At 37.8% G+C, this 24,105-nt stretch overlaps 1 protein-coding gene, 1 non-coding gene and 1 pseudogene across 2 annotated transcripts; all 3 read right to left on the bottom strand.

Moving 5' to 3' along the window:
• The window catches only part of LOC112779656 (4,5-DOPA dioxygenase extradiol-like), a 181,168-nt pseudogene extending 162,468 nt beyond the window's left edge, over positions 1 to 18,700 (bottom strand).
• On the bottom strand, positions 7,728 to 7,835 carry LOC112780168 (small nucleolar RNA R71). Its single transcript, XR_003191022.1, has one exon. It is a non-coding gene; the product is annotated as a small nucleolar RNA R71 (small nucleolar RNA).
• A 1,664-nt stretch (positions 18,701 to 20,364) lies between the features above and the next one.
• On the bottom strand, positions 20,365 to 23,603 carry LOC112776451 (ribosomal lysine N-methyltransferase 3). Its single transcript, XM_025820617.3, has 5 exons — positions 23,519 to 23,603; positions 22,838 to 23,210; positions 22,192 to 22,388; positions 21,497 to 21,773; positions 20,365 to 21,039 (listed from the first exon to the last, which is right to left on the bottom strand). Exons 1-5 carry the CDS (start codon positions 23,527 to 23,529, stop codon positions 20,365 to 20,367), a joined length of 1,533 nt encoding a protein of 510 aa, XP_025676402.1. The 5' UTR covers positions 23,530 to 23,603.
• Between the last annotated feature and the right edge of the window lie 502 nt (positions 23,604 to 24,105).

Below are 24,105 nucleotides of genomic sequence, written 5' to 3'. Positions count from 1 at the left end.
GCATCTTCGAATGGCTCTTGCTCATAGTAATTTGGTGCAGGTTGGTTGTCACGAAATGGTCCACCATAACCATTGTCTTGGGATGCATCGTAGAATGGTCGTTGCCCATGGCACATTGGAGGAGGTTGTTGCCAAGAGGGTTGATCAAATCCTTGTGGCTCCTCCCATCTTTGATTGTTCCGACCTCGATGCATGTTCTCATTATAGCTTCCATTCCCTACAACATAATTTGAACTAAACTCATAGCCAAAGGGGTGAGAATTCACAGGAGCAAAAGAAAGTAAAAATAAAAACTAAGAAGAATTAATGAAAATAAACTCCTAAAACTAGAAACACTAACAAAGAAACGAAAAAAAAAACAAAATTATTCACAATATTCACAATAACCAATAATAAGGCACATGTTTGCAATTTCCTGGCAACGGCACCATTTTGATGAACGGATTTTTGCTAGTAAAGAATTCACAATAAATTTTCATTGCTAGTATAGTTTCTAAACCAACAAAGAATCCTTTCATACAAAGGTTTTGGTTGTCACTAAAGCAAACCCAATAAAATTAAACCGAAGTATTTAAACCTCGAGTTGTCTCTCAAGGAATTGCAGGGAGGTATGTTACTATTGGTTATGGAAAAGTATCTTTTTGGGTTTTTGAAAGGTTGAACAAGGAATGTAAATGACAAGAAAATAAGCTAATAATTAATAAAGCTCTTGGCAAGGTATGAGAACTAGAAGTTCTATCCTAGTTATCCTTATCAATTGTGATGAGAATTGTCCATTGCTCCCATTTAGTTAACCTCTAGCTATGAAGGAAAGTCAAGTGGATGAATCAATTTGATTCCTCAAGTCCTAGTCAACTCCTAAGGAAAGACTAGCTTTTGAGGGATCCAAATCAACTAGCAAATTTCAATTATCAATCAACAAAGGAGTTTGATAACTCAAGAGTCTCCAATTACTCAACCAAAGCCAAAAGAGGAGAAATCTATACTAAAATCCAACCAAGCATTTTGTCAAACACTTGGAAGGCATAACATAAAAACATAGAAATTAATAAGAGATGATAAAACCTAAACAACCAATTGCAAGGAATTAATAACAACAAATGAAAGGAGAAGCAATAAATATAAAATACCTCAAATTGCATTAAATAGAAAATCAGATCTACCATGAGAGTTCATAAACTAAAGTGGATAAACAAATAAATCAACAAGAGAAGATAAACTAGAGTAGTAGAATAATTAAAAGTAGAAGATAAGCTAAATTGAAATAAAGCAGAAATCTGAAGTTGAAAATAGCTAAACCTAAGAATCCTAAAACCTAGAGAGAGGAGAGAGCCTCTCTCTCTAGAAAACTATATCTAAAACCTAAAATTGTGAATAATGATTAGTGTCGAGTCTCTGCTTGTCCCCTGGCTTTAGTCCGCGTTTCTGGGCCGAAAACTGGGTCCAAACTCAACCTAAATCGCTCCCAGCATTTTCTGCGTTTTCTGCATGTGGCACATGTCACGCGTACGTGTCAGTCACGCGTACGCGTCGATGGTCATCTTCGCATGTCACGCGTACACGTCAGGTACGTGCACGCGTCACTGTGTAATTTTGCTTTTCACGCGTACGTGTAAGGTACGCGCACGCGTCGCCATGGAAAGCTCCAAATCACGTGCACGCGTTAGGCACGCGCGCGCATCGTTCCTTGCTGGTCAGCTCCTTAGTTTCTTGTGTTCCTTCCATTTTTGCAAGCTTCCTTTCCATCCTTTAAGCCATTCCTGCCCTGTAAAGCCTGAAAACACTTAACACACAGATCACGGCATCGAATGGTATAAAGGGGAATTAAAAATACACAATTTAAAGGCTTAGGAAGCAAGTTTTCAATCATATAGCAAAATCGGAAAGGAATTGTAAAACCATGCAAATTATATGAATAAGTGTGTAAAGACTTGATAAAAACCACTCAATTAAGCATAAGATAAACCATAAAATAGTGGTTATCACCCCCCCCCAATCACCCATGACATCCCGAGGGGTTCAACGGCCTATCCTTAAATATCGCCAACAGAACATCGGCAATATCTTTATTTTTAGGGAATAATCCCTCATAGGTGATCCTCGTCAAGAAGGATGCACCCGCACCAAATTCTAGTAAGTGGAAAAACGGTGCTCCCCCTTCAAATCAGCCAAAAAAGGTGATGGCGCCGTGTGGAACGCATCTAAAAATATTCCTCCTTGAACCCATGGAAGGAATCTTTGAAAAACTAAAAATTTAGCAATTCGGCTAAGCTCGGAACAAAACATAACCCTTCTTATACTTTTTCTCCTTAATCAAAATAGTGCATAGAAAGAAATATAAGAAGACTTCTATCCAAGCAAGAAGTTCCAAGAATTCACACACCAACTCAAAAGTCTGAATCACCACTTGATGGGTGGAAATTAGATTTCCACACAAAACTCACTGGCAAGTGTACCGGGTCGCATCAAGTAGTAAAACTCACTTAGAGTAAGGTCGATCCCACAGGGATTGATGGATCAAGCAACTTTAGTGGGTGATTAGTTTAGTCAAGCTAACATTGGTGAATTGAGTGAAAATTGGAGCAACAGAAAGTAAATTGCAAGGAATTTAAAATGCAAAAAGTAAATTGCACTAAATTGCAGTGAAACTTAAAGAACAAGGAATGTAAATTGGCAAAATCTTAAATGACAACAAAGGTAAATTGCATGAAATGTAAAGGGGGCTGGGTGCTATAAATTAAAGAAAGCAATAAATCAGTAACTTAGAGCAATTGCAGAAAATGTAAATTTGCAGGAAATGTAAATCAAGCTCACAGCAAGCATCAAATGTAAAGTGCAGAGGAACAAGAAGATTTAAATTGCATGAAAGTAAATTGGAAGCAATGGGAACAGAAAGCAATGAGAACAGAAGATTAAAATCAAGCTCAATGGAAATTGAATTGTAAAATTTGTAGAAAAAGTAAAATTGCAGAAGAAGGTAAATCAGAAAGAAACACATGAGATCCGATCTTTAATTCATAGATTCAAAAAACAGAAAAGAAATGGAACTCCAAGATGAAGATCTTCAGAGAATTCTTCAATCAGAGTTCAAAAACCAGAAGCAGAGAAGTGAATTTGCAAAAGAAAGAAAATGAATACAGAAAGTAAACTCAGATCTAATCCCAATCTCCAAAGTCAAAAGAAAATTAAAAGAGAGCTTTCTATTCTATCCTACTCCTATTGCTCTCTAGGAGAGCCAGCCTCCTTAATGAAATGAAATTGATGCCTTTATATAGGCTTTAGAAAATGAAATTGAAATTAAAAATAAATTACAACTTAAATGAAATTCCTATTCTAACTATCTCTTGTGCCTTTGAGTGATGATAATGGGATTTGCTTACTTTGGATTTGAAGAAGAGTGGATCCAGATGACTTGGTTCAAGTGGCATGGGTCATGGTGTATCTCCCTTGTGTCATGGCATGCACCTAGCGCTCAATAAGTGAGCGCTGCGCTCAAATAATGAGCGCTACTCCTTGTGTTGAATGCGTGCTGCCTTGGTTCCCTCTTCGAACCTTGGTATGAGCGTTATGCTTCCTTAATTTCCTTGGGAAAGTCACGAAAATGCTCACTCTTGTGAGCACTGCCCTCACTTCTTTGAGCACTCTTTGAATGCTACCTTGCTTTCCTTGCTGCTCCCTCTTCGAGTCTTGGTGAGAGCACTGTGATGAGCGGATAATTTATACACTTTTTGGCATTGTTTTTAGTATGTTTTTAGTAGAATCTAGTTACTTTTAGGGATGTTTACATTAGTTTTTATGTTAAATTCACATTTCTAGACTTTACTATGAGTTTGTGTGTTTTTCTGTGATTTCAGGTATTTTCTGGCTGAAATTGAAGGACATGAGCAAAAATCAGATTCAGAGGTTGAAGAAGGACTGCTGATGCTGTTGGATTCTGACCTCCCTGCACTCAAAGTGGATTTTCTAGAGCTACCAAACTCAAAATGGCGCGCTTCCAATTGCGTTAGAAAGTAGACATTCAGGGCTTTCCAGAAATGTATAATAGTTCATACTTTGGCCGAGTTTAGACGACGTAAAAGGGTGTTGAACGCCAGTTCTATGCTGCTGTCTGGAGTTAAACGCCAGAAACACGTCACAAACCAGAGTTGAACGCCAGAAATACGTTACAACCTGGCGTTCAACTCCAGAAAGCGCCTCTGCACGTGTAACATTCAAGCTCAGCCCAAGCACACATCAAGTGGGCCCCGGAAGTGGATTTATGCATCAATTACTTACTTCTGTAAACCCTAGTAACTAGTTTAGTATAAATAGGACTGTTTACTATTGTATTAGACATCTTTGGACGCCTAGACCTCCATGGGAGGCTGGCCACTCGGCCATGCTTACCCTATATTCACTTATGTATTTTCAACGGTAGAGTTTCTGCACTCCATAGATTAAAGTGTGGAGTTCTGCTGTTCCTCAAAGATTAATGCAAAGTACTACTGTTTTTCTATTCAATTCAACTTATTCCGCTTCTAAGATATTCATTCGCACTTCAATCTGAATGTGATGAACGTGACAATCATCATCATTCCCTATGAACGCGTGCCTGACAACCACTTCCGTTCTACCTTAGATTGAATGAGTATCTCTTGGATCTCTTAATCAGAATCTTCGTGGTATAAGCTAGATTGATGGCGGCATTCATGAGAGTTCGGAAAGTCTAAACCTTGTCTGTGGTATTCCGAGTAGGACTCTGAGATTGAATGACTGTGACGAACTTTAAACTCGCGAGTGCTGGGCGTAGTGACAAATGCAAAAGGAGGGTGAATCCTATTCCAGTATGATCGAGAACCTCAGATGATTAGCCGTGCTGTGACAGAGCATTTGGACCATTTTCACAAGAGGATAGGATGCAGCCATTAACAAGGGTGATGCCTCCAAACGATTAGCCATGCAGTGACAGTGCATCAGACCATTTTCCAGAGAGGATTAAAAGTAGCCATTGACAACGGTGATGTCCTTACATAAAGCCAGCCATGGAAAGGAGTAAGACTGATTGGATGAAGACAGCAGGAAAGCAGAGGTTCAGAGGAACGAAAGCATCTCTATACACTTATCTAAAATTCTCACCAATGATATACATAAGTGTTTCTATCCTTATTTTCTATCTATTTATTATTTATGTTCGAAAACTCCATAACTATTTTATATCCGCCTGACTGAGATTTACAAGGTGACCATAACTTGCTTCATACCAACAATCTCCGTGGGATCGACCCTTACTCACGTAAGGTTTATTACTTGGACGACCCAGTGCACTTGCTGGTTAGTTGTATCGAAGTTGTGAATGAAAAACGATTTATTAAGACGTGCGTACAGAGTTTTTTAGCGCCGTTGCCTGAGATCACAATTTTGTGCACCAAGTTTTTGGCGCCGTTGCCGGGGATTGTTCGAGTTTGAACAACTGATGGTTCATCTTGTTGCTCAGATTAGGTAATTTTCTTTTTGTTTTATTTTCAAAAAAAAAATTTCAAAAATATATTTTTCTTCAGAATTTTTAAGAATGAATTCTAGTGTTTCATGAAGCATGTTGAAGCCTGGCTGGCTATAAAGCCATGTCTAATTTTCTGGATAGGGAATGTCAGGCGTGTCATGTCTGAGTTACATACTAAAGCTTGGCTGGATATTAAGCCATTCCTGACCCTTTGATTAGAGCTTTAGACTAAAGAGCATAAGATTCCTGGAATTCATATTAAAATTTTTGGAATCCTTATTTTTCTTTTTCAAAATGATTTTTGAAACAATTAAAAGAAAATACAAAAAAAATCATAAAATCATAAAAATCAAAAAAAGATTTTGTATTTCTTGTTTGAGTCTTTAGTCAGATTTACAGTTTGGTGTCAATTGCATGTTCATCTTGCATTTTTCGAAAAATTCATGCATTCATGGTGTTCTTCATGATCTTTCAAGTTGTTCTTGGTAAGTCTTCTTGTTTGATCTTGATGTTTTCTTGTTTTGCATCTTTTCTTGTTTTTCATGTGCATTTTTGCATTCATAGTGTCTAAACATGAAAGATTTCTAAGTTTGGTGTCTTGCATGTTTTCTTTGCATATAAAATTTTCAAAAATATGTTCTTGATGTTCATCATGATCTTCAAAGTGTTCTTGGTGTTCATCTGGACATTCATAGCATTCTTGCATGTATTCCTTGCTTTGATCCATAACTTTCATGCATTGCATCATTTTTCATGTTTTTCTCTTTCATCATTAAAATTTCAAAAATCAAAAAAATATCTTCCCCTTTTTCTCTCTCAAAATTTCGAAAATTAGATTTGACTTTTTCAAAAATTTTTAAAATCTAGTTGTTTTTATGAGTCAAATCAAATTTTCAATTTAAAAATCTTATCTTTTTCAAAATCTTTTTCAAAATTCAAATCTTTTTCATTTTTTTTATTTATTTTCGAAAATTTTAAAAATATTTTTCAAAAATCTTTTTCTTATCTTTATCACATAATTTTCGAAAATAACATCATCAATTAATGTTTTAATTCAAAAATTTCAAGTTTGTTACTTACTTGTTAAGAAATATTCAAACTTTAAGTTCTAGAATCATATCTTGTGATTTCTTGTGAATCAAGTCATTAATTGTGATTTTAAAAATAAAATCTTTTTCAAAAACTAATTTCAATCATATCTTTTCAAAAATATCTTCTTATCTTATCTTTTTCAAAAATTTGATTTTAAAATATCTTCTCTAACTTCTTATCTTCTTATCTTTTCAAATTTGATTTTCAAATTTGTTTCAACTAACTAACTAACTTTTTGTTTGTTTCTTATCTTTTTCAAAACTACCTAACTAACTCTCTCTCTCTAATTTTCGAAAATATCTTCCCTCTTTTTCAAAATTTCTTTTTAATTAACTAATTATTTTAATTTTTTATTTTAATTCTCGAAAATTACTAACCTTTTTCAAAAACTATTTTCGAAAATCACTAACTCTTTTTCAAAAATTATTTTCGAAAATTCTCTCTCTCCTATCTCCTTCTATTTGTTTATTCATCTACTAACACTTCATCTCACCTAAATTCGAACCCCCTCTTCCATCTGTGTTCGAATTTTTTCTTCTTCTTTTCTTCTACTCACACAGGGACCTCTATACTATGGTAAAAAGAACCCCTATAATTATTATTTTTCTGTCCCTCTTTTTCATATGAGCAAGAGCAAGGACAAGAATATTCTTGTTGAAGCAGATCCAGAACCTGAAAGGACTCTAAAGAGGAAACTAAGAGAAGCTAAATTACAACAATCCAGCAAGAACCTTTCAGAAATTTTCGAACAGGAAGAGGAGATGGCAGCCGAAAATAATAATAATGCAAGGAGGATGCTTGGTGACTTTACTGCACCTAATTCCAATTTACATGGAAGAAGCATCTCCATTCCTGCCATTGGAGCAAACAATTTTGAGCTGAAACCTCAATTAGTTTCTCTAATGCAGCAGAACTGCAAGTTTCATGGACTTCCATCTGAAGATCCTTTTCAGTTCTTAACTGAATTCTTGAAGATATGTGATACTGTTAAGACTAATGGAGTAGATCCTGAAGTCCACAGACTCATGCTTTTCCCTTTTGCTGTAAGAGACAGAGCTGGAGTATGGTTGGACTCTCAACCCAAAGATAGCCTGACTCTTGGGATAAGCTAGTCAAGGATTTCTTAGCTAAGTTCTTTCCTCCTCAAAAGCTAAGTAAGCTTAGAGTGGATGTTCAGACCTTCAGACAGAAAGAAGGTGAATCCCTCTATGAAGCTTGGGAGAGATACAAAGAACTGACCAAAAAGTGTCCTTCTGACATGCTTTCAGAATGGACCATCCTGGACATATTCTATGATGGTCTGTCTGAATTAGCTAAAATGTCATTGGATACCTCTGCAGGTGGATCCATTCACTTAAAGAAAATGCCTGCAGAAGCTCAAGAACTCATTGACATAGTTGCTAATAACCAGTTCATGTACACTTCTGAGAGGAATCTTGGGAGTAATGGGACGCCTATGAAGAAGGGAGTTCTTGAAATTGATACTCTGAATGCCATATTGGCTCAGAATAAAATATTGACTCAGCAAGTCAATATGATTTCTCAGAGTCTGAATGGAATGCAAGCTGCATCCAACAGTACTCAAGAGGCATCTTCTGAAGAAGAAGCTTATGATTCTGAGAACCCTGCATTAGCAGAGGTGAATTACATGGGTGAACCTTATGGAAACACCTATAACTCATCATGGAGAAATCACCCAAATCTCTCATGGAAGGATCAAAAGCCTCAACAAGGCTTTAATAATGATGGAAGAAACAGGTTTAGCAATAGCAAGCCTTTTCCATCATCCACTCAGCAACAGACAGAGAACTCTGACCAAAATACTTCTAATTTAGCAAACTTAGTCTCTGATATATCTAAGGCCACTGTGAGTTTCATGAATGAAACAAGGTCCTCCATTAGAAATTTGGAGGCACAAGTGGGCCAGCTGAGTAAAAGGATCAATGAATCCCCTCCTAGTACTCTCCCAAGCAATACAGAAGAAAATCCAAAAGGAGAGTGCAAGGCCATTGATATAACCATCATGGCCGAATCCAAGGAAGAAGGGGAGGACGTAAATCCCAGTGAGAAAAACCTCCTGGGACGCCCAGTGATCAATAAGGAGTTTCCCTTTGAGGAACCAAAGGAATCTGAGGCTCATCTAGAGACCATAGAGATTCCATTAAACCTCCTTATGCCATTCATGAGCTCTGATGAGTATTCCTCTTCTGAAGAGAATGAGGATGTTACTGAAGAGCAAGTTACCAAGTACCTTGGTGCAATCATGAAGCTGAATGCCAAATTATTTGGTATTGAGACTTGGGAAGATGAACCTCCCTTGTTCACCAATGAACTAAGTGATCTGGATCAACTGACATTGCATCAGAAGAAACAGGATCCTGGAAAGTTCTTAATACCTTGTACCATAGACACAATGACCTTTGAGAAGGCTCTATGTGACCTTGGGTCAGGGATAAACCTCATGCCCCTCTCTGTAATAGAGAAACTGGGAATCTATGGGGTGCAAGCTGCTAAAATCTCATTAGAGATGGCAGACAATTCAAGAAAACAAGCTTACGGACAAGTAGAGGACATGTTAGTAAAGGTTGAAGGCCTTTACATCCCTGCTGATTTCATAATCCTTGATACTGGGAAGGATGAGGATGAATTCATCATCCTTGGAAGACCCTTCCTAGCCACAGCAAGAGCTGTGATTGATGTTGACAGAGGTGAATTAGTCCTTCAATTGAATGGGGACTCCCTTGTGTTTACAACTCAAGGTTATCCTTCTGTAAACATGGAGAGGAAGCATAAAAAGCTTCTCTCAAAACAGAGTCAACCAGAGCCCCCACAGTCAAACTCTAAGTTTGGTGTTGGGAGGCCACAACCAAACTCTAAGTTTGGTGTTGAACTCCCATATCCAAACTCTAAGTTTGGTGTTGGGAAGTCTCAACAATGCTCTGAACATCTGTGAGGCTCCATGAGAGCCCACTGTCAAGCTATTGATATTAAAGAAGCGCTTGTTGGGAGGCAACCCAATATTTATTTATCTAATTTTATTTTTCTTGTTCTTTCATGTTTTCTTAGGTTCATGATCATGTGGAGTCACGAAAAAAATAGAAAAATTAAAAACAGAATCAAAAACAGCAGAAGAAAAATCACACCCTGGAGGAAGACCTTACTGGCGTTTAAACGCCAGTAAGGAGCATCTGGATGGCGTTCAACGCCAGAACAGAGCATGGTTCTGGCGCTGAACGCCCAAAATGGGCAGCATCTGGGCGTTTGAACGCCAGAATTGCACCCTGGAGAAGAGCTGGCGCTGAATGCCCAGAACAAGCATGGTTCTGGCGTTCAACGCCAGAAATGGGCAACAAATGGGCGTTCAACGCCCAGAACAAGCACCAATCTGGCGCTGAACGCCCAGAGTTGTGTGCAAGGGCATTTTGCATGCCTAATTTGGTGCAAGGTTGTAAATCCTTGAACACCTCAGGATCTGTGGACCCCACAGGATCACCTCAGGATCTGTGGACCCCACAGGATCCCCACCTACCTCTGCTCACTTCTTCTCACCCCTCTTTCACACAATCCCATAAACACTCTTCCCCAAAACTCTTCACCAATCACCTCAATCTCTCTTCCCTATAACCACTTCACCACTCACATCCATCCACTCTTCCCCATAAACCTACCTCATAAACCCCACCTACCTTCAAAATTCAAAATCAATTTCCCACCCAAAACCCACCCTTATGGCCGAACCTTACCCCCCCTCCCTTCCCTATATAAAGCCCTCCATTCTTCTTCATTTTCACACAAAACAACCCTCTCTTCCCCTTCTTGGCCGAATACACCATCCCCCTTCTCCTCCATATTTTCTTCTTCTTCTTCATCTATTCTTTCTTCTCTTGCTCGAGGGCGAGCAATATTCTAAGTTTGGTGTGGTAAAAGCATAAGCTTTTGGTTTTTTCATTACCATTGATGGCACCCAAGACCGGAGAATCCTCTAGAAAAGGGAAAGGGAAGACAAAAGCTTCCACCTCCAAGTCATGGGAGATGGAAAGATTCATCTCCAAAGCTCATCAAGACCACTTCTATGATTTTGTGGACAAGAAGAAGGTGATCCCCGAGGTCCCTTTCAAGCTCAAGAAGAATGAGTATCCGGAGATCTGACATGAAATCCAAAGAAGAGGTTGGGAAGTTCTAACAAACCCCATCCAACAAGTCGGCATCCTAATGGTTCAAGAGTTCTATGCCAATGCATGGATCACTAGGAACCATGATCAAAGTAAGAACCCAAACCCAAAGAATTATAATACAATGGTTCGGGGGAAATACTTGGATTTTAGTCCTGAAAATGTGAGGTTGGCGTTTAACTTGCCTATGATGCAAGGAGATGCACGCCCCTACACTAGAAGGGTCAACTTTAATCAAAGGTTGGACCAAGTCTTCATGGACATATGTGTGGAAGGAGCTCAATGGAAGATTGACTCCAAAGGCAAGCCGGTTCAATTAAGAAGACTGGACCTCAAGCCTGTGGCTAGAGGATGGTTGGAATTCATCCAACGCTCCATCATCCCCACTAGCAACCGATCTGAAGTTACTGTGGATCGGGCCATCATGATTGGAGAGGAAGTAGAAGTTCATGAAGTCATCTCCCTTGAATTCTACAAAATAGCCGAAAAGCCCACTCCTGGGGCAAGGCTAGCTTTTCCTCATCTTATTTGCCATCTATGTTACTCAACTAGAGCTTTCATAGAAGGAGACATTCCCATTGAGGAAGAGAAGCCCATCACTAAGAAAAGGATGGAGCAAGCAAGAGAGCTCATTCATGGATCTCAAGAGACGCATGAAGCTCATCACCATGAGATCCCGGAGATGCCTCAAATGCATTTTCCTCCACAAAACTATTGGGAGCAAATTAACACCTCCCTAGGAGAATTAAGTTCCAACATGGGACAATTAAGGGTGGAACATCAAGAGCACTCTATCATCCTTCATGAAATTAGAGAAGATCAAAAAGCAATGAGGGAGGAGCAACAAAGACAAGGAAGAGACATAGAAGAGCTCAAGGACATCATTGGTTCCTCAAGAAGGAAACGCCACCATCACTAAGGTGGACTCATTCCTTGTTCTTATTTTCTGTTTTTCGTTTTCTTAATGTTAAGTGCTTATCCATGTTTGTGTCTTATTACATGATCATTAGTAGTTAGTAACTTTATCTTAAAGTTATGAATGTCCTATGAATCCATCACCTCTCTTAAATGAAAACTGTTTTAATTCAAAAGAACAAGAAGTACATGAGTTTCGAATTTATCCTTGAACTTAGTTTAATTATATTGATGTGGTGATAATGCTTCTTGTTTTCTGAATGAATGCTTGAACAGTGCATATGTCTTTTGAAGTTGTTGTTTATGAATGTTAAATATGTTGGCTCTTGAAAGAATGATGACAAGGAGACATGTTATTTGATAATCTGAAAAATCATAAAAATGATTCTTGAAGCAAGAAAAAGCAGCAAAGAACAAAACTTGCAGAAAAAAAAATAGCGAAAAAATTAGAAAGAAAAAGAAAAGCAAGCAGAAAAAGCCAAAAGCTCTTAAAACCAAGAGGCAAGAGCAAAAAGCCAATAACCCTTAAAATCAAAAGGCAAGGGTAAATAAAAAGGATCCCAAGGCTTTGAGCATCAGTGGATAGGAGGGCCTAAAGGAATAAAATCCTGGCCTAAGCGGCTAAACCAAGTTGTCCCTAACCATGTGCTTGTGGCGTGAAGGTGTCAAGTGAAAACTTGAGACTGAGCGGTTAAAGTCAAGGTCCAAAGCAAAAACAGAGTGTGCTTAAGAACCCTGGACACCTCTAATTGGGGACTTTAGCAAAGCTGAGTCACAATCTGAAAAGGTTCACCCAATTATGTGTCTGTGGCATTTATGTATCCGGTGGTAATACTGGAAAACAAAGTGCTTAGGGCCACGGCCAAGACTCATAAAATAGCTGTGTTCAAGAATCATCATACTGAACTAGGAGAATCAATAACACTATCTGAACTCTGAGTTCCTATAGATGCCAATCATTCTGAACTTCAATGGATAAAGTGAGATGCCAAAACTATTCAAGAGGCAAAAAGCTACAAGTCCCGCTCATTTAATTGGAGCTATGTTTCGTTGATAGTTTGGAATTTATAGTATATTCTCTTCTTTTTATCCAATTTGATTTTCAGTTGCTTGGGGACAAGCAACAATTTAAGTTTGGTGTTGTGATGAGTGGATAATTTATACGCTTTTTGGCATTGTTTTTAGTATGTTTTTAGTAGAATCTAGTTACTTTTAGGGATGTTTTCATTAGTTTTTATGTTAAATTCACATTTTTGGACTTTACTATGAGTTTGTGTGTTTTTCTGTGATTTCAGATATTTTCTGGCTGAAATTGAGGGACTTGAGCAAAAATCAGATTCAGAGGTTGAAGAAGGACTGCTGATGCTGTTGGATTCTAACCTCCCTGCACTCAAAGTGGATTTTCTGGAGCTACAAAATTCAAAATGGTGCGCTTCCAATTGTGTTGGAAAGTAGACATTCAGGGCTTTCCAGAAATATATAATAGTCCATACTTTGGCCGAGTTTAGACGACGTAAATGGGCGTTAAACACCAGTTCTACGCTGCTGTCTGGAGTTAAACGCCAGAAACACGTCACAAACCAGAGTTGAACGCCAGAAATACATTACAACCTGGCATTCAACTCCAGAAAGAGCCTCTGCACGTATAACATTCAAGCTCAGCCCAAGCACACACCAAGTGGGCCCCGGAAGTGGATTTATGCATCAATTACTTACTTCTGTAAACCCTAGTAACTAGTTTAGTATAAATAGGACTGTTTACTATTGTATTAGACAACTTTGGATGCCTAGACCTCCATGGGAGGCTGGCCACTCGGCCATGCTTACCCTATATTCACTTATGTATTTTCAACGGTAGAGTTTCTGCACTCCATAGATTAAGGTGTGGAGCTCTGCTGTTCCTCAAAGATTAATGCAAAGTACTACTATTTTTCTATTCAATTCAACTTATTCCGCTTCTATGATATTCATTCGCACTTCAACCTGAATGTGATGAACGTGACAATCATCATCATTCCCTATGAACGCGTGCCTGACAACCACTTCCGTTCTACCTTAGATTGAATGAGTATCTCTTGGATCTCTTAATCAGAATCTTCGTGGTATAAGCTAGATTGATGGCGGCATTCATGAGAGTTCGGAAAGTCTAAACCTTGTCTGTGGTATTCCGAGTAGGACTCTGAGATTGAATGACTGTGACGAACTTTAAACTCGCGAGTGCTGGGCGTAGTGACAAACGCAAAAGGAGGGTGAATCCTATTCCAGTATGATCGAGAACCTCAGATGATTAGCCGTGCTGTGACAGAGCATTTGGACCATTTTCACAAGAGGATAGGATGCAGCCATTAACAAGGGTGATGCCTCCAAACGATTAGCCATGCAGTGACAGTGCATCAGACCATTTTCCAGAGAGGATTAAAAGTAGCCATTGACAACGGTGATGTCCTTACATAAAGCCAGCCATGGAAAGGAGTAAAACTGATTGGATGAAGACAGCAGGAAAGCAGAGGTTCAGAGGAACGAAAGCATCTCTATACACTTATCTGAAATTCTCACCAATGATATACATAAGTGTTTCTATCCTTATTTTCTATCTATTTATTATTTATGTTCGAAAACTCCATAACTATTTTATATCCGCCTGACTGAGATTTACAAGGTGATCATAGCTTGCTTCATACCAACAATCTCCGTGGGATCGACCCTTACTCACGTAAGGTTTATTACTTGGACGACCCAGTGCACTTGCTGGTTAGTTGTATCGAAGTTGTGAATGAAAAACGATTTATTAAGACGTGCGTACAAAGTTTTTTAGCGCCGTTGCCTGAGATCACAATTTCGTGCACCACACTGCTTGGTTAGTTTTTGGGCCTTAAAGATGCCTATCACTTGTACTTCAATTTTGTGCCAAATATAAATTGCTATATATCATTGGAAGACTCTGAATGTCAGCTTTCCAACGCAACTGGAAGCACATCAATTGGACATCTGTAGCTCAAGTTATGGCCCTTTGAAGGAAGCATGGTCATGCTGTCAAAAAGCCCGAAAATGCTCACTAGAGTGAGCATAGTGCTCACTTAATTGAGCACCAGCCTTATCTTGGCCTTGCTTCCCTTGCTGAAGCGCACGCAAATGCTCACTTGATTGAGCATTCCTTGGTTCTTGATGTGTGCCTTCCTTGGTTGAGCGCCACGCTTTATTTTCATGGGCCACACTTTTTAAAGCGTGGCCTAAGGTCCAAAGCGTGCCCAAACTTCAAAAGTGTGCCAAAATTCCTCTTTTCTTCCTTTTAGCTTATTTTGTGCTTTTTTGTTTCTTTTTCTTCTTATTTCCTACAAAGTTTATAAAATCAAAAGATCAAAGAAATATACCATTAAGTACAAAAGAATGCAATATTTAAGCACTAATTATCAATTTCTTATATGAAAAAGCATAGAAAAACATGACATGGTGACATGTCATCACCACCCAATTGTTTGGATGCAGTTGAGACGAAACTACCGAACATCAGTTCAGAAGGGCCTGGACGAACTCAAAGAAAGCGAACTGAACCCCCAATTTCGTGAATAAGGGTTTATAAACCCACGTCCAATCGGTGACTCTGGGGGATCAAGGTTGATATAGCAAACCCACTCATCTTTTCCAAAAAGCACCAACTCGTATTGGCGCTCCACTTCGCCGCCCCACAAATCACACCCTCGTCGTGCAGCTTCTAAAGATCCTCCTCCATCAGTCAAGAAGAAGTACCCATCACATCAAACGTAACCCAGCAGTAATCATTGGACGCCTCCCACCGAGTAAACGGGCACCCTAGCACCCTGATCGGGCCTCCTCCTCGCCATGCCTATAATAAAGAGGGTACCACTGTTAACCCACTCTCCGAAAATTCAAACATGCAATCAAGCCCCTAATATGCTAAACTACACTAAAATAGTGGCACCATCCCCCCTACTATCATACATAGGGGGAACCACTTACTACTATCACACAGCAAAAGGATCACTACCAAAAGAAAAATCTAAGGCTAGCCAAACGCAGCAATAACTAAAGGAACACAAAGGTAAAGGCAAATTAATAAAGCATAACTAAAACAACAAATAAAGAACAGAAAAAGCACACACCTTTTGTGAAGAAGAACGAAAGAAGATGACGATAAAAAAATCACAGAACAAACACGGCGACCGAAAAAGCCAAACGAAACCTGAAAGGAGGAAATGCAACCCAGAGAAAACACATCATAGAAGAAATATATAAAAAAAAAATAGCAGAAAAAAGGACCCAAAACCAAAAGATAAACCCCCCGTAAAATATAAAAGGGCAAGAACAAGAAGGAGAAATCACAACAAAAAGGTAAAAAGGGAAAAAGCATGGAAAATCCCTCTCCCCCTCTCCACTGTGCGCATTTAATGGTGCCTTGAAAGCTGCAAAATGGTCATTTTCTCGAGAAACATAACGGACAGAACACAAAGCCCACTCGTCCATTCAACCTTGATGACCACACGATCCAACGAACTCAAAGCAAGCTAGACCATCAGCATCAAGACTCCGACCAATGAGTGATGCTCCAGGGCAACTGTTATGGACTCAATCTCCCAGGTTCCATGGGCCCTCCACAATTTGACCCAATCGAGGCAACTCCAACAAACCTGCTAAAACCTCAGAAAGTGGGACCACATCATAAGATAAGATAACCAAGGTTTAGCCCAACCACTATCCCAAGTATGATTTAATTTCGCCTAAACACATAAATCCTACCTCATTAACTCTTTGACTTAGACATTGGAGTGTCTTTATAGGTACCATAACCCGGGCACTCCTAAAGTCTGATCGTGCGGTCGTGCCATCGTCAAGACCGACAGCTTCCCGATCCGATTCATCAACCCGTCCAAGTGACACCTTGTACACGATCCATAACATTTTTGTAACAATTCTAGAAATCTAATTTTTGCAAATTTTTCTTTTGATTATTGTATTCTTGTTTTTCATCATCATGCCCGTATATACACATGAAATATCAATCACCATGAACGTAGAAAACAGATCAAAAGATAGAAGACTAAGTTACTTCCCTTGAACAACAGAATTCCTCAACCAAGAATCAAATTTTCAAGAGCCCAAGGGGCTGGAGGGCTGTTGCGAGGTCCAATGGCTCTCAAATTATGAGTTTCACTGCTAGATCCAATGATAAGAACACCTTCATCCATAAGAGGAGTCAATGCTTTCCCCAATTCATAGTGGTAAGTTCCATATTTGTATATCAGCTTCAGAGTACATCAACATAAGGGGAACAGATGCGAAGAGGTCCAGGCCATGCCTTCTATCCTCGTCGACGCGGCGCAGAACCCCGACGCTTGGAGAAGTTCCTTCACCTTCTTTGGCACATGTGGATCCCCTGCTGCTGGATAGTTGAGCTTGTCATGAAAGGGAATTAAGTTTAAAATATTGTTGGAAATTTGAAGATATCCACACCCTTTTTTTTTTTTTACATTTGTTTAGTGTTCTTTTGGAGACAGGAATTGAACATCATCACAATAGGTCCATTTGCTATTTACTTACAGATTGATTATAATATCAAAGATGATAGTGTCCAAATTAAATCAGGATACAGATTGTTGATGGTGTCATATAAATTGCATAAACTTGCACCGAAAAATAACTAGTTTGCAAACCCATGACAAAGAGAAATGATATTGATCTTTATTTTTCACTTCATACAAAATCAAGTTTGTAAAACTAATTCACACATTCAAATAGTCTTCCTTCTTTATTATTATATCATATGGATAAGGACTATATAATGATCACCTATAGACCACCATTTCGAGATTAGTAATGATAGTGATTAAAAAGTTACATATATGCTTTGTAGACTTTGTAGTATAAGACTTGCAATGAACAAATCAAGCATATGCACACAAGATGATTAGTAATGACATTCATTGTTAAAAAAATACATAAAATACAAAAAAAAAAAAGAAAGAGAGAGAGATAATTATACTTTTGATATTGAATATTTGACCGACTCAACTTCTTTTCTATTAAATGAACAATTTTACTATGTAACCAACCAGGATTCTATCAACTTTTGTCAACTCTTGCTTATGGTTGTGTTTAATGAAAGTAAGGATGTATCTAATAGAAATATTTTTTTTTTGTGTCTAATAAAAATGTCTTTATAGATGTGTTTTTTGAATATGTCCCTTTATACATGTCTTCTAGTGAAAGTGTTTTTCATTTTAATTATTGTTGGCAATAAATTGACAGATAATATATTGGTATTCTATACTTTTGCTTAAATGAAATACTAACAAGATTCACACCTATTCAAATCTTGTTGTGAGTCGACACAGTATCTCACACTAAATGAATATAAATAACATAACTCCGAAATCGAAAAAGAGAAAGTTGATGGAGTAAAATATAAAAGGTTGCGTTTGTTTACAAGAACGAGATATTGAGAGATGGACACAAAGACATAAAATTATGTTTGATAAATGAAATATGAATAGAGACATTGAATTAGCGTATTTTCATATTTTGTGTCCATCCTGATAGGAAGGACATAAAGATACTAACAAATAATACAATTTATTTTTTATTATTTTTATTAATTTTTTATAATTATACTTTTTATTATTATATTTTTCTAAATTTTTTTTAATGAAAAAAAATAAGAACAAATTAAATTTTTATAATTTATTTTAGTTTATTACTAAACAGAATACAAAAATATAAAATTTTATGTCTCTGAATTCTTTGTATGTTGTTTTCAATATCTTGTCTTATCCTATTCTGGAAAACAAATGTATGCAGCGAAACAAACATGTTCATGACCATGGGGAAGCCATAGAAGTAATAGATGGAATCATTGTGACCATGAACAACATTGACTGTTGTCCCGCTGACCAGGTACCATAAGAATGGTAGAGGGTCTATTGGGAAACTCCTTCCATGATTTCAAGAACTTCCATGCTGGAACTGAATCTTCTATTTCCAGTTCTGGTGATCCATGTGATATGTAGAATGTCTCCTTCAAAGCCATATTTATATTCCCTTTCACTCTTCTCTTTATGTTCTTTGTTTGTGTAAAATAAAAATAAACACCATATTTGATCACTATCCATTTATTCGAAGGATAACGCGACCCTTAACAAAAATCTTGTTTGTTACCTATACTTTTCCTTCTATTAAAAACTCCATCAAATGCTATTTGAACTTAATTTAGCAGCGTTTTATTTGTAAGAGGAGAATTTTAAGCCCTACAAATTATTAATCTGTTTATGTTTTTGGAAAATTATCCTTCACTAGTAATGGTATGGTAAACAAAGACTATTGTTGAGAATAATGCCACCAAAAAAAAAAGTAAGTACAGTATGAAAATTGTTTTGGAATAGACAAAATGGTATCCAATGAGAAATGAGATAAGAAAATGGTGACATTATTTTCCAGAGGGTGTGAGAAGAAAAAGAATGGAAAAAGGGAGATATTGATGGTGATGGGGTTAGCGGTGGAAGTCTAGTAGAAGAGATAGTAATAATAATGTGGTATGATTACACAATAGAAGTAGCGAAGCTTAGTGGTGCAGATGGTGGTGGTTGGTCATTGAGTGCTTATATTGTTAGTATTTGATGAGTCGAAATTTTTAATGGAAGAGTCACGTTGTCTTAATTATAAAGTTAGGAGACGTGTTTTTTATTTTGGTAAAAAGACAGGGCTAGCGCTCAAAAAAGACCTAATTATAAACTATACAGGACAAGGAGATTCCTTTTTCATCATCAACAAGAACATTCTTCACCTCTCTAAAAAGTAAATTCCAAAAGAAAAAGGCTAAATCAAGATCTAAACTTTTACAGTTTAAGCAATCTGCATATTTATTGTCTTCTCTATGAATATATACAAAAAAAATGTCCCAGGTCTTTGTTTTCCAATGGTTACTGTTTCTGATAGTTTGCTTAGATCTTATCATGGATATTGCCGTTTGTGAGTCGCTCTCCACAATAATCTTCCTTAACCCCTTAGTGAGTCAGGAGACGTGTTATTCCTCCACAATGGTCATATGAATTTAGAAATAAACAGAAATCAGATTGGGTGTTTATCCCTGAAATAATAACAATAAACCTTGGTTTTGTTGCAAAATCTGAACGTGGTGTTAAATTTACTTATATGGGCATATGAATCTAGACAATAGAAAGGGAAAAGGTGACATAACAATGGACTTAAATCATCTCATGGTCCTATATAGCTTAATTAATATTGGCTATCTAAATAACAAATACTATTGAATGGAGTAGCATATTCATCGGGTCAATAGAACGGTTAAACAGCAAGCTTCATATATGTTCTAATAAAAACACAATTTCAATTTGAATCATAAACTTTCTTTTATTATTCTAGAACTAGAACTAGAAACTTCGTATTTTGTATTTTAATTTTTAAACTTCTAGTATCCAACATTCAAGTACAAAGGGAGAAAATAAACAAGATACAAAAACCCAGATATCATCTTCATTTCTCTAAGTTTTTGTTGGGCTCTTGGTTTGTACTCTCTCTCTACTAGAGAGCATCAAAGACTAATATAACCAAAAAAAAAGACTAATATAACAAAATTAATTGATTTTTTGAATGGTAAATTGGTTAATCAACAAGGCAAAATTTGAGAATAGATATTGCATCATTCTCATTGGAAAAAAAGACTACATAAAAGAATTATCTTTTTCTCTTTGTTGACTTCAACTTCTTCCTTGAAGAACTATGATTATTGATTTCAAATGGCTCAGAAGCATAATGTCTGAGTCTCTGAAGGATCCTCCTTTCGCACATGCGCAGCATCAAAGAATGATACAACTTCCTCTCTCTAACCGAACTACACTTTCCCAGTCGCGCAATATCGTCTTCTATTGGTTCCAAACCATAGAGACCCTCCCTCATGTCTGCAAGTGCTAACAAACCATCACGTACTTTTTTTGTCAGCAGAGATCTCTTGCTCACATTACATGATTTGATTGCAAATATGTTATCATCCAACAGATTAGCATCGCTTGATTCATGCCCAGATCTGGCAACCGATAGCGAAAGGTCCAACATATGGTATGCATTATCTGGCAACAGCATGACATACAACAAAACCATGAGTTCAGTCTGTGGTTCTCCTTCAAATGAAATCTCGAAATATTCCGAGTTTTGGTCACCGCATGCAGAATAGCCTAACCTTCTCCATAGGGAGACCCTTGACCTACTGTGCCGATCAGAAAACAAACAAGAGCACCATTGAATCACCATTTCCAAATCAATGTTAACAATGTCATACGGATTATCTTGCTCAGTAAATCCATATCTATGAAGCAATGCAGCATTACCCATCAACCCATAAGTATTAAACACCTGATAAAGAGGACAATAATCAAGTGAACATACGAGGTCAATAATCAAGAAACTATAATATTTTGAATCAAGTGTAGCATAGTGACATTGGAGGTCATTGAATGCAAAACCATCAAAGGATATAAGTAAACAAAAATATTTCCACCAATTAATATTATCGATTCATTTAGAAAAATGTTCTAGTTTTATATATTTGTCATTCACTCATTCTCATGTCTCAATATAACATTTAATAAGTACTTTTCACCTTTACCTTACAATTTAAACACGTTAAACAATGAAGCATTTACACTATAAAGTAGTTGAGTTCCTTAATCAGCATGCAAATCACTAAATTGACAGATATTGTGAACTGGAGGGATTATACATACTGGTTTCTGTGAAGACTTGTAGAAGTGATCAGTAACTCACACAAGGAAGTTAAGAAAAGCTGCATAAACAAGAGGAGAATTCTTACCTCTGCTCCACTGCTGACATCTTTTACCACAATCATTTCCAGCATTGAAGGATCGTCATCTCCTGTATCCGACAAACAGTCTGTGTCACTAGCATTGCCATTCTCAACATGAGTAGCATCCAGATCAGTTGTATCTGTGGAAGATTTCTCAGCCAATGCTTCTTCATCAGCAATGCCCTCATCATTGTTACTATTATCATCATCGACATCATCATCAGCTACAGAATTAGATGAGGCGGTGAAATGCACATCCTCGGCCCCTGTTTTATGATTGAATCTGGAGCACATGACGGTACAAACACCATTAGAATATGAAAAGCCTCCAGGTCAAGATCATGCAAATAAATGTCTGCTTGGTCTGTCACGCTAAAATATATAGTATTAGAAACAGAATAGGCCCATGTTCTCTAATATATTCAAATAAACATGCATTACTTTATGAAAAAGAAGGATTCTCAGTATGCAGTATACTTGAAAAGGTTTAAATGCTACGCCTCATTTGGCATAATCATGCTACTTTGGTATAGACTGCACAGCTCATAAAACGAGCTTTCTTCAATCAGGAGTGGAGCAAAACCATCTTGAAATTGACATACAAACTAGACTCTAAGACTTGTCATGCATCTTTGAGATCTTTGAATGAAAATGATAGAAATAAGCATGTTAAAGAAACAAGGGTATAAGAGTTTACTTACAGGTCTGCCAGGGGAACCATACCAAAACCATGGAAATCATCTATCTCGAAACCCCGTGAAGAAATAAGACTTTTTGCAGCAAAATATTGTTCTATACCAAAAAATGTTGGGTTAAGCCTTGAAGGCACTGAATCCAATAGGGGAAAAATATTTTCTTTCCAGTCGTCACAGATAAGAGCTTTGTCTTCTTGTACCGTCTGCCTACAATTGTAAGAGATCAGAACATTTCCATGAACAGAAAAGCATCATAGTTTAAACACCCTCCCCCGGGCAATTCTCATTTATCGATTATTATCACATTTTGGTGTATCCTTTCATCAATGTATTTGGATACAAAAAGAGCAGGGAGATATTTCTAAACACCAGAAAAATGCCACTAATTTATCAGATATTCTTTGAACTTATTTCCTTTATAAGTTCAGCAAAAACTCAGCATCATACACAATAAAACATGCATATCATTCTCCAGTCGACCATTTAAACTCTCTTTCAATGGCTCCCTGCCATAGCAAACAAAAAGCAAAAAGCAAACAACAAAAGCACAGTATCGTTTTACCATTTTGACAAAATTATATATTGTAGCAAAGAATTACAAGTTACACATGGTCCATTTTAATTCAAGCCATGATGTCTATAAGTCTTATACCTGATGAAGCTCGGTTCCATGCAGAAGCTCATCGACTTCATTGAGGGTCCAAACCAATGGCACACACTCTTGTTTGGGCAAGACCTGAAGGTACCCTGCCCAAGGAGATTCTTCACCCAAACTCCTCTCATACATGATGGCAACTGCAAGTCCCAAATAGCCGCCCAAACCGGCATCTTCGATTATCTGGCGCGCACCGCTAGTCCTTACAGTGAGGCATGCCTCCTTCGGCATCTTAGCCACAATATCACCTTCCTTCAGTTGGCACAGTGCTCTAACAGATATTCCCTCTTCCGGGGTGTCAACAAACTCCAACGCATTGCTCCATTCGAATCCATTGGAACTCATCCATCGCTTGAATGCCCTCAAACGCCTACGCACACAAATGCATTGAATGAATCTAAATCAATAATTTCATTTAACAATTCACACAGAAAGAGTTGCAATATACATAACAGAAGTAATTAAATAACTAACTAAGAAGAGGAATGGAACCGGAAGTATTTGAAATTGCAGCATTTGAATATAAATATACAAGAAGAAAACTATCCGTATTGCTAAGAAGTAAGAGAAAGTTAGGAACTTTGATACTTTGATGGGTGAGGGTGTAAAAGCTTTGATTTTTGGAACAACCTTTGTTGAGTTATGAAGCAAAAGGTGAGAGGAACTAGATAGCAATACCTGGTGGCCATGGACGAAAAAAGAGAGGCTTGTTTGTGTTAATTGTAAAGGGTTTTAGGTTGGGAGCTGCAGCTTGCATGCCAATACAGATGCAGATGCTGCAGTTGCTGCAATTTTTCAGGTTTGGGAAATAGAGTAAAGTACCAACCCGGTCCCTGTCCATTTACCAAAATGTCAAGACGATCCTTAACCAAAAACACGTTCCATTACGGTCCCTGACCCTGAACTCCGTCCGCCAACCCGGTCCTTCTGTCACTCTCACGGCGAAAAGTCGACGGAAAATGCTGAGGTGTAAAGGCTCGGGTGTGACACGGATGGCTCGGGTTGTGACGTGGAAGATGGAATCCTATCTGGCAAGATGAAATGGACAGGGGTCTTGCTGTCGTCGTCCCCAACACAAAAACGATGGCGTTTTGAGGCTTCCAGGCTTGTTTATTAGACGAATCTGGTCGTCTATCTTCCCTGTTTCATGTATGGAACTGATACCACCATGAGCAACATCAGAGATCATGGGATTGGAAGAGATGCGTCGGACGACGAGGGCAGGAGTATTTCTGTGAGCTCCGTTGGTAGTGCTGGAGCGAGGA

Source organism: Arachis hypogaea, chromosome 19, assembly GCF_003086295.3.
Source record: "Arachis hypogaea cultivar Tifrunner chromosome 19, arahy.Tifrunner.gnm2.J5K5, whole genome shotgun sequence".
Classification (NCBI taxonomy): Eukaryota; Viridiplantae; Streptophyta; class Magnoliopsida; order Fabales; family Fabaceae; genus Arachis; species Arachis hypogaea.
This window is presented reverse-complemented; position numbering and strand designations above follow the sequence as displayed.

Coding starts and splice junctions, on each gene's coding strand:
- LOC112776451 (XM_025820617.3), bottom strand. Junction 21,774..22,191: donor ATGGTTCCCCTGGCAGACCT/GTAAGTAAACTC, acceptor CATGTGCTCCAG/ATTCAATCATAAAACAGGGG. Junction 21,040..21,496: donor ATGTCAGCAGTGGAGCAGAG/GTAAGAATTCTC, acceptor CCTCTTTATCAG/GTGTTTAATACTTATGGGTT.